The sequence below is a fragment of the Notolepis coatsorum genome (genome assembly GCF_963971535.1).
Source record: "Notolepis coatsorum genome assembly, chromosome: 6".
Lineage (NCBI taxonomy): Eukaryota > Metazoa > Chordata > Actinopteri > Aulopiformes > Paralepididae > Notolepis > Notolepis coatsorum.
Window position 1 is genome coordinate 129,373,909 of NC_140170.1, and position 11,991 is coordinate 129,385,899.

Below are 11,991 nucleotides of genomic sequence, written 5' to 3' on the forward strand. Positions count from 1 at the left end.
GATGTCAGAGAGACACCGCTGCATGATAATCAGCTGAGTTTCCACACAGTTCCCACTGTGGTTGGAGCCCAGGCTCAAAACGGCTTAAGATCTTGAGGTCGAAAAATGCTGTTTTTGAGTACTTGATTAGAAATACAAAACAATGAATTAAAAAAAAAAAAAAATTACAGAGGTGTTCCATAAACCCACAGGAATTGTGTAAAAGTGCCCAAATAGTGAAAGAAATAGTAAAATAGTTCCCCTTTAAAGACGAGTTAGGGCGTCCTCGGCAACTTTAGCATGGCTAGGAAAGACGCCTAAACACGTTTTCGGCACTTAAAGTGTTAACACTTTCAGCACCAGCCGTTTTATCCATCCTTGTAGTCAATGGGCCACGCTTTAAAAGATAGGGATTTTCACTGTGCGTCACGATGTTTGCATGGCTATATCTATTCTATATTATAGCTATGGAGACAATACTATGGCTCATTTGACAGTCCTCGTCCAACATGTATTTTTTTTTTAAATTTTTTCATGTATACGTTCGCGTGTTATCCCGTGGTGAATATTGTATAGTTTCGGAGTGATCCTGGCTAATTCCTGGAAGCTGCGTTATGGAGCAATATGTGAATTTTGCTAAAGGCGTTTGCGTTGCTCACCTGGACACGTTACTATTTCCAAATCAAAGGTATATAATAGGTATTATGTTTCATCAGGAATGCATCAAAGGGGGGGAGGGGGGTCGTTTTTTGATGCTCTGATCGTCGGCAACGGCATTTTTTTTTCATACGTTGATCGTTGCGATCGATGTTAAATCATTGTTGGATCAAAGTAGAATTGATGTCACATAGCAACACTACTATCACCAACATCTAAGAAGGGAGAACGCCCCTTGAATGGCCCTTCTAAGGTTTCTCTCCTCCACACTGCCTGTGGAGCTTTTTTCCCTATTGTTAGGTTTTAGTGAGTTTTTCCTTACCTTCGCGTGGGGTATGTCTGGGAGTGCTTGCATTCTTTCATTTATTTGCATCCATCTAAAAATGTTTGCACCTTATGTTGTTCTGTTCTTGACTTATTGTTATGTTTTCTTCTTGACTTGTTTAAAGAAGATCTGTACGGCCCATGGGGACATTAACGTGTGTTGTCGGGCCCTATAAATAAATTTGATTTGATTTGATAGTCCTTACCTTTACTAGGAGGTATCCCAAAAAGAATATTCCAATTGTCTGATCGCGATTTCCAGTATTGATGTCCATCGGGTCCCTGACATGAACTGGCACAAAATATGCATGGAGTGTGCTGAATGCGTTTCAAAGTGCTCGGATGAAGCGATTCACTTGGCTTGGTCTAAATTCTCCGCCCGGACCATGTAACACACATATCCATTTTACACCGGCCAGGCTCCGTGCTGGAGCCGGTTCCCGAACGTAATATCGTACCGGGAACGTGTTCAGACCGGGATTAATTGGTTCAGAACGTGATAAATCGGTGCTCAGATGGCACCAGAAAATAGTTGGTTTTTCCTCGCGAACCGTGACGTCAAGAGTGGGCGTGTCATATTCTAGGCTGTGTGAAGACGAGTGAACGGGGGAACGTAGCGAGTCGGCATTGCACTCAACCGATTCATTCAACGGGAAGCGATTTGCTAGTACAATACACCATCCAACCAGAGTGGATAAAGAAATGCTCCGGAAATGAATATGCGTAGGGAAAGGCTTAACGCAGGCATTAAAGCGTTCCGTCTTGAGACGGATTTCAGTCTATTTGATTATATTTATATAATATTGTAATTGATATTTTTTTTATATACATATATATTATATATATATATTACACATACAAGTTTGCCAATAGGGATGTTTCAGTAGTATTGGCACTGGTAGTAGTCGTAATAGTAATCCAGTCTATTTTTTTTTTTTTTCTAAAAAAAATAAACTAGTTCAACACAGGCAACCACTTTTGCTTAATTTCTTTGATGGCTCAAATGTATGCTCTAGTGTCTAGTCGATTTTGTGTTTTGAGCACAAAGATCATCATAGATCTAGCCTCTTAATTTTGCTCTCAAAGTGCACCAGATTGATGCATTTAACTTTAAAACGTAAAAAAAAATCCGAGGGGGCATGCCCCCGGACCCCTCTGGAGGGGCAGAGGTTCACCCACCACCACAGTCTCACTAAATCCTGTGGGAAACACTGAGGATTCAAAAATGTGTACGGCTGTGGGTAGGGCGTTCCACATTGTTGTGGCATAACGTGTTTAGTCCCTTGTTTGTATGATAACAAGCCTTTTAGTTCATGGTTCAAAGTAATGGGAAAAGGGTGCTAGCTCGCCATCAATCAGAAGCTAGCCACAAGACTTGCATTCACGCTCTCCAGCACACAGCCTCCCTGCCTGGCACAACAACCACAACAGTAGGGTCTATAGTCACAGTCAGGACAGTAGGCTCTACAAGTAGGCTCCCTTAAAACGCTAACGCTATTAAAAAAAAATACAGTGGAGGTTAAAATAAGAATAGACTTGGCCTGAAAAAAGTTCAGTCAGGAGATTCTTTTTTGCTTTAATCCCTGCTTAACGAGTCAGCGCGAGAGCGCACACACACGCTGTATACGTTTGAAATGAATCGTTCCAGCAAAGTATGCTTCTATTATTCGAATGACTATCGTATAGGGATGCTCGATATTGTCTTTTTTACCTATACCGATATTGTCCAACTCTTAATTTCCGATACCGATATCAACCGATACCGATATATGCAGGGTTTCCCCCCCCCAAAAAACTGAATAATTTCAGGTAATAAACATTTCATATGTCTTGTTGTGGAATTAACATAATATTATGCATACTTTTTACAATAAATAAAATCAGAATTTGTTCTTACTTGCTTGCCTGGGTAAATAAAGGTTATAGAAATAAAATAAAAATTAAACCGATATTTTCCGATATCACATTTTAACACTTTGATCGCCATGGTTAAATTCATAATTTACCATCCCTAGCCAGCTCTATTTGTCTATGGAGAAGTTCCCCTTCTTTGCAGGGCTATAACTTTTTTAATTCTATTGCTAAATTGACATTATTATGGCCCATTCAATGTCCTATATCTATTGTTCAGGGTGTAGCAACGTTATACTTTTTCATTCACATATTCATACTAAAATACGGTCTAAAGTATAAGTATGTTTTTATCGTTTTCTGCAGCTTTCTCCAGAACTTGATTTATAGCCCCAAATGCATTATATTGATGATCAAATACAGTTTGGTAGCGATCGGTGCCAGATAAAAAATTTCAACTGGAGGTACTTCTAGAAGTTACTACGTATGATCTGATGTTGACCGGATGGGTGGGGGGTCGTTTATAATTCCGTGGGCAACGTTATATCATTCATCTACTGTGGGTCATATGATCATCGGAGCAGTTTATATCGAACACGGTAATAATAAACGCTGAAACTTACCCCAGTCTCCTCGGGCCGTTGGGCGATCAGCTTGGAGTAGACTGTTTTCTATTATGGGATGTTGATCTAGATGAACCATTTCCAGGTTGTATAATACTATATACGTCCAAATAACGTTGTTTATTGAGTTAGGGCGAGCGATTGATTATCCAGTGTGTCGAGATGGAGTCCTGCTAACGATCGCGAGTGCCCGGACGAAATATGGGTGAGCACTTCCTGTTTGGCGCGTCACTTCCTGTTGGGCGATCTGCCCATCGAGGGTTGAGTGGAGCCTAGCAGTATATCTCAGGTCCCTGGAGGAGAAATATGATTTCGATCACAGATTTTTGAAATATTGATATCAAAGACGTGTTACGGCGTCTTCGGCAGAATGAGCATGGCGGGCAATGACGAGTTTCGGCGTTTCCGGCGATTAAAGTGTTAATATTGGACATCCCTAGTATCATATAGTAGTAAGTCCTATTGTAGAACATGACATAATAGCATGATATCTTGATTTATTAATGCACGACGACCGCAATTGGCACTTGAAGTGTAAATGATGGATTAGCAATTGATGACTGCTCATTTAGCTCAACTGGTTGGTTGACCATATGGTCCCCAGTTCAAATCTCTTGGATACTTCTTTTTCTGTAACGTTAATTAATTTATCTCTGGTTTATAAGATATTCCTTTATTGATCCCTTGGGGAAATTCAGGCATCATAGCAGCATGGGTGGGTACACGGGTGTAAATAAATAAGTCAATATAATTGTCTATCTAACTAACTGAAATATACAGTATTCACATAAGGTGCAGTATGCATAAGTTGGTGTTATTGTCCTTTTTGGGACACCAGAGTGGATAAATTATTTAACGTTACAAAAAAAAAAAGTAAGCAAGAGATTCGAACTGGGGACCATATGGTCCACAGGCAGCGCACTAACCAGTTGAGCTAAACGAGCAGTCATGAATTGCTACTGACTAATCCATCATTTACACTTTTCAAGTGCCAATTGCGGTCGTCATGCATTATTGGCATTAATAAATCTGATATCATGCTATTATGTCATGTTCTACAGTAGGACTTACCCATGATGATACCCATTAAAACAAGTCATTCGAATAATAGAAGCATACTTTGCTGGAACGATTCATTTCAAACGTATACAGTGTGTGTGTGCTTTTGTGTGCTCGCGCTGAGGCTCGCTCTCCACGCATTATTTTTACCTGAGTAACGCCCCCGTTGATGGCGGAGACCGTGGAATGTTGGTTCTGCTTAAATGGGTGTAAACGCGGGGTGGTTCGCCAGAGAGCACCAAGGTTCAGAGGGTTCAGAACGGAGCTGGGCGATATGGCCAAAAACGTTATCGCGATAAAATTATTTTCATATAACTCTATCGATAATTATCGTCGATATAATGTCTGTCAAGTTTAATTAACTTCTTATGCCCGGCGCCGATGGACGGGCTATTAATAGACTTGTTTTGCTGCTGCGAATGTCTCGAGAGTCGAGTTGATGTCGTCGTCAGTCCGCGCACGTTAGCAGTTAGCCAGAGCAAGCGTAGTATCTCATGACAATGTACTAAATATGACCCTAAAATACTCTGTTCCGCCCCAATACATTGCAACGACGTCCACCGTATACCCCACACTACTATAACAGTTACCCTCAGAATTCAAAACACACACCAACTCGGCAGGTAAACTGTAAAATAGCGCCGTGCAAGCTACCGTACTTTTCGCACTATAAGCCGCACCTGACTATAAGCCGCAGCAGCTAAATTGAATGATGTGTACATATATAAGCCGCACTGGACTATAAGCCGCAGGTGTTTTAATGTTTAATTACCATATGTAATTAGCATTGGGACACAATACTGTCGGACAAATAACAAGAATTAACTCATTTACAAGTTGTATTAAGTTTAGCAAATAAGGGAACAGATAAATAACATTTCAATGCAGTCAAAAAAGCTATATTTAGATTTTTACATTTTCGGGTTTGGTCACGTTGAGTCACATATAAGCCGCACCGTTATATAAGCCGCAGGGTCGAAAAATTGGGGGGAAAGCCGCGGCTTATAGTCCGAAAAGTACGGTAATTATCCTAGCCAGCCTCGTTTCCAAGCGGTGTATTCCAGGACAATGTACTAAATATGACCATAAAATAGCTTGTTCAGTACCTTCTTGAGATCACGTGTACAAAAAATCTAAGGAAATGAATAAAGGGAAGATGATTAAAGGGGACATGCATTATAAATGGCGCTTTCCAGTGTTTAGCATTCTTTTATAGCAATAGAGGTTAGTTACAATGGGTCTGTCTCTAATTACCATATTGACTCATCAGTCTAGTCTCGAGTTCACAAGATCTTCCCTCACTCAACTAAGCTGTTCTGATTTGATGGTATTGCTGACGTGAATAGGGTACTGATTTGCATAACTAACCCCCTCTATGGTTGACAGCGACAGCAGAGCGAGTGGAAATATCTTCACTTCCTCAGAGAGAGCGAGAGAGAGATGCATTTTACAACCTGGCGCGCCGGGCTTCTCCCTGGTAGAGAGAGGGACCGCGGCGCAGGAGTGTGTCAAACACACATTTACACACAACCTGGACCGCGTGGGGGAAGCAGTGGAGAGATAACTTTATGCTCTGTGTCCCCCTCTCTCTCTCTATCTCTCTGTCTGCCAGTCACAGACTGTGGGTGACTCACTCAAAGCACTTATGGGCGGAGCCCATCCAAAAATAGCCTGAACTCCTGAGGCTGAAAAATTATGCTTTTCAGTACTTGATCAAAAATATAAAACAATTCAGTACAACCTGGACATATCAAGTATCTCCAGCGGAGAAAAAAATAAAAAGACTGCAATACATATATACATTAATCAGGGCTGTACGTTTTTGCACATAGCACTGGTGCTACAGAGGTTGATAGTTTTGTAGCACAGGCCAAAATCTTGTAGCACAAGTATAAAACGTGTTATATTTGTAACAGTCACAAATGTGCCTACAGTCACAAATGTGCCTATTGTATTTGTGTTATTTAGTTGCAGTGCCATGTTTGGCTGTCATTTTCATGCTGACAAGTTGACGTCACACAGCCAGACACGTTACGTGTAAGGAATTATGGGATTTTGTGTTTGGTGTATGGACTCTACTAGGGGTGGGAATCGCCTGTTTCATCACGATACGATATCGATTCTTTGGACAACGATACGATATTTGCCGATATCTGCCACGATACGATACAATGCAGGTGCCTGCAATCGATATGAGATGATATCATAAGCCCATTTAACACAATCTGTAACATTTAGATCAACTCAAAAAAACGTAACAAATATAATTTGAAAAAAGAAATTAGCTCTTCCAGACATTTAAATGAAAAACTATTTTTTCATCACGATACGATATCGATTCTTTGGACAACGATACGATATTTGCCGATATCTGCCACGATACGATACAATGCATGTGCCTGCAATCGATATGAGATGATATCATAAGCCCATTTAACACAATCTGTAACATTTAGATCAACTCAAAAAAGGTAACAAATATAATTTGGGGAAAAAGAAATTTAGCTCTTCCAGACATTTAAATGAAAAACTATTTATTGTTTTTAATACAAATAGACCTCCTGTTCACTATAAAGTGCCACGTTTTGATATATTGAGCTTTAAACTTTAAGTAAACATTTTTTGGAACACTCAACCTAAAACCCCTTCCTCTCCCAAACCGTTCCTGCAATTGTTTTATGTTGCATGATGATCATGCATACATTTATTATGTATTGTATTTTTTATGTTTAAATATCAACATTATCTGTCCACCCTCAGTACATTTACTATCAATATAATATACTCGTCTGACATCTCTTTTCAAACGCACACACACAGAAGGGAGAATGCCTGCCTGTTAAATCCGGTCTTAAACACGACATGGTCATAAAGGAATGGCGAGGATTGCAAAGCATGTTATATGCATTTGACCCGTTGCAGAATAAAACAGCAGGGATTTGTTTTGGATCGCGAAATAGGCACACTAGCCTTGCTATGGTGCAATGTACGTGTTCCAGACGCTACTGCTGCTACTGCGAGACGAGTACTGCTGTGGAGCCGAGCGGATATGAGTCACGACACCACGGATTTTCAAAATAAGAGTATCGATATGAACTGAGCGTTGCTAGCTGCCGGAGCCATAGTTATTATAGCTGGAGCTGCGCTTACGCGGAAATGAGACCCGCTACAGGATTTTCAAAATAGAGTATCGACATGAATGAACCGAATGCCTATCGCACCAGTGCTACTGAAGTAAATCCATTAATCGCACAGACCGATGTTGCTGTAGCACATGCAATATATATCTCGCACTGTACAGCCCTGACATTAATAAAGGTATACATTCATTCATTAGTTGTCTGATTAATTGGACATATCTCGAGCACTTTGGAGCAGTCGGCATGGGCAGATATCTACCCTCACATGGCCGAACAACAGATATGTTAGTGTTCTCCCTTCTGTCAATCCCACAAGTGCCAACTGAGCAGACTTCTATACATCTAAAATAGTATGCTTCCTAATATTGTGTTCAGTTGATATACACATGGTATACATACATACACACACATCTACATCAAACTTTGACCCGCCAGCCCCTTTAGCGTGAGAGACTCTGATCGACAGGTTGGTTTGAGAACGCTTTGACCTGCCCTCCCCTTTAGCGTGAGAGACTCGCTGACCTGCCCTCCCCTTTAGCGTGAGAGACTCGCTGACCTGCCCTCCCCCTTTAGCGTGAGATACTCACTGACCTGCCCTCCCCTTTAGCGTGAAATACTCACTGACCTGCCCTCCCCTTTAGCGTGAGAGACTCACTGAGTGACCTGCCATCCCCTTTAGCGTGAGACTTGCTGATGGACAGGTTGGTTTGAATGCTCAGCAGCATGAAAATTACTGTTCAACATGTCTAACGCAGACTAGCTGACTGAATGCAAGATGCATGCAAACATAAACACAGTATTGACAAATTGCCCATTTGTAATGGGTAAAGCTGGTGAGGAAGGAGCTGGTCAGACTAGAGGTGATGGCAGAGAGGGGGATGAGAAGGAAGCTGGCTGCTATCCTGGAGAATCCCTCCCACCCCCTCTACGACAGTCAGACTCATACCCCCCCCCCGACACTCAACTAACCGCCTCGGCCAGTCCTTCATACCAGCGACCATCAGGCTCCACAACAGTGGGCAGGGACTGCTGCCAGACATCCAACTACAACTACTAGGAACCTAAAAAGGACAATAACACTACCTTATGCATACTGCACCTTATGTGAATACTATTTCAGTGAGTTAGTTAATTATATTGACTTGTTATATTGTTTACACTGCTTGTTTTTACTACCTGTACCTCCCCTCTCCCATGCTGCATACTATTTTAGATGTATCAATAAAGGAATATCCTATCTTATCCTAATACTTCCACTTCTCTCTTTCTTTCCAGCTTGACATAAAAAGTCTGGCCAGCGGTCTACCATTGGGGAATAGTGTGGCGTGTGAGGTCTGGGAGGCTGAGCCAACGAGCTGCTGGACCTCAACCCTTCTATCAAACGGCTCTTTTCACACCTGTATTTTGCTTTCCTGGTGGTGGCCATTTTGTGTCCTTTCAGTTCAACTAAACTAGGACACAAAATGGGTTTAAGGGGGAGAAATCCACTGTTTAGAACTGCCTTTACACAGGAACAGCAGATGAAGCTGGCTTTTAAACGTTTGCCACACAAGAGATGTGGTGTTTATATTTCAGTTGCACTTAACGGGGAGAAATCATATTATGTGTGATTTCTCTCTTATGTAGATGGTCCTGGAAAAACTCAGATCTGAAAAAAAAAGTTGGCAAGTTTAATGTAAGTATGTATCTTCTGTTGTGCCTGTGTAGATTCTGCCAATGATGGATAATCGGTGCCTCTAATCTTTTCTACCGATGGTAGGTTCCCATATGAATAAAGAGGTTCTTAATGCTGGACCCTAGCCCCTTACATGACTGCGATCTGCAAGCCAGGGGCTTTTCGTATCCGCAGTCACTCTCAGCTATGCCGCCACCAGGCTCATATTAAGTACCAAGCGCTGAATTCTGAGCTGGGGATGGGTCAAAAATATATCAGATATGAATTTCAAAGATAACCAGTGTACAATATGGGTTTAACACGGCTTTACGGTGGGGTCTGGAAGCTCGGAGTTGCTAATAAACAGTTTAAATCATTGTTACAAAACGAGTGGTACTCACAGAGCGAATGTTGGCAAGATGGCGTCTTCTTCTTCTGCCGCTATTTGGCTGCCTGGTGCGCATGCGCTGTGACACCAACGGCGGAAATGGACGTTCGGTCTGTAAGTACCACTTGTTTTGTAACAATGATTTAAACTGTTTATTAGCAACTCCGAGCTTCCAGACCCCACTGTAAAGCTGTGTTAAACCCATATTGTACGCTGGGTATCTTTGAAATTCATATCTGATATATTTTTTACCCACCCCAGCTCAGCATTCAGCGCTTGGTACTTAATATGAGCCTGGTGGCGGCATAGCTGAGAGTGACTGCGGATACGAAAAGCCCCTGGCTTGCAGATCGCAGTCACGTAAGGGGCTAGCTGGACCCTGGCTTGACAGAACTTTCATAAAGTTGCGCTGCATTCCACTCCAGAAATCAACATTTGTCAAGACGCTTTCTGACCTCAACATGTTTTGAGTCTACATTATGCTATATATTATTTTGTAGTGTTAGCAGTAATAAATACAATCCGATTCCATTAACTGAAAGTGTGCACTGGATAAAATAAGGATCAAATAGGTTCACAGCTCTATATCAAACTGGTTTTTACAGCTGTAAAAAGTTTTAAAGCTATATAGACTAAATAAGACTTACTAACATACACATACAATGCATTCTCTCAGTTCTGAAATCACCTTCCATAGTTTGGTGTTGGAGTCTGTTCAGCCTTGAACAACAACAACAATGTATGGATAAGAAATGCTTTCCTACTGAAGAGAATGACATCAAGAAAATGTTGAATTAGATGTTTATAACGAGTTTGAAGAAACATTTAAAAGAGTAACCTTTATTGATAATCATACACCATAAATGTCAGGGTGGGGTTTCCCAAGCTATACATGTGTGGGGGAACTAACCGTTTTGGAATTGTGAGAAGTTGAAAATGTTTTACTTAAGTCTTTTATGTGATTGCCAACTGTAACAAATTACACCTGCATGGCACACTTGACATGGTTAAGATTTCTGTTATGACCTCTGTCTTGTATAATAAAACTGATTGACCCTGTAATTGTCATTCCCGGTCTTGTTTTATTGGAACCAATGGGGGTATTTCTTTTTAATGAGCTTTTATATAATTAGATTATATTAGTGTTTTGTTATAGATTGAAAGAATAGGAAATTCTGAAAATCTTGATTGTAATCTAGTTCTACAGCATGTGCACTGCAGGTGACTGCTCGCATATAAACGACCATTCAACTGTAATGCCTTCAAAAACAAACTAACTTACACGTATACAATGCACACTTTGTGGTCTCTGGCGCCCTCCATTGCTAAATGCAGGAAGGCACCATTTGTGGAGCCCATTTGAGTTTAACAAGGGCTGTGCCTGAAAGCTGTTTACTGAACACGGTATACCTAATACCATTACCAATTGACGTACAGTTGAATACAACTGATATCAGATCCATTTTAACTTCATGAATATATCCTTCAAGTTGTCTATATCCTACTAAACAAAGCTGTACCTGACACTTCCTGTAACTGAATTAGGTTGCTAAATATTTGTCTATATCCTACTAAACAAAGCTGTACCTGACACTTCCTGTAACTGAATTAGGTTGCTAAATATTCTAAACCCGTATGCCAGTGTGTTTTAGTCTGTTTCCAGATCCAGTAAAGAGCAGGGTGCAATAATACCATTGCTGACTTTGACAATCACCTTTTTGTCCTGAGTACCTGTTTGCTGGGATATCTTTCAGGTACCAAGACCACATCCTAAATTAATGTTGTAAACAATTGTTCATTGAGAGTTTATCTCAATTAGTTTAGCTTTGCCAGACCACTGAGCACTGTCCTCCTGACAACACTGCAATTTACCAGATTGTTGGTCCTGCCCCGGGACTCAATGAAATGGAACTGAATGATTAGATGTCATGAGGGACAACTGTGTTTTGCAACAACAATCTACTCTGCAGACATTCTATTCTCCAACCACTGCCACACAGAAATGAAAGACACCACTAGTATAGGCAATTATTAGTCAACCCTTGTGTGGGCATTTCTGTTATTCACCCAGTGATCGCAGGTCTGGTGGACCCACCACAACATTGGGATTTTAAAACTATAAATCCATAACATTCTGGAAAAAATATATAACAAGTTAACTTTATCTCAATTACAAGCAATCTAGACCGCATATATGGTTAATATTAGCAATTTACCTCTGCTAGATCACATTTATCAAAAAGTGCTATTCGTTTTTTGTGATGCTATCATGTATTGTCTGAAAAAAAAAGACAATTTTTTTAATTAATCTTTACA

At 40.8% G+C, this 11,991-nt stretch overlaps 1 protein-coding gene across 1 annotated transcript in view; it reads left to right on the forward strand.

The window, feature by feature from the left end:
* Positions 1-9,535, forward strand: part of eif6 (eukaryotic translation initiation factor 6) — a 30,336-nt gene extending 20,801 nt beyond the window's left edge. The window contains exon 7 of the mRNA XM_084317137.1: positions 8,909-9,535. Within this exon, the coding sequence (XP_084173263.1) occupies positions 8,909-8,918 (10 nt within the window). The 3' untranslated portion in view covers positions 8,919-9,535. The remainder of the gene's footprint in view (positions 1-8,908) is intronic.
* The last annotated feature ends 2,456 nt before the right edge of the window (positions 9,536-11,991 follow it).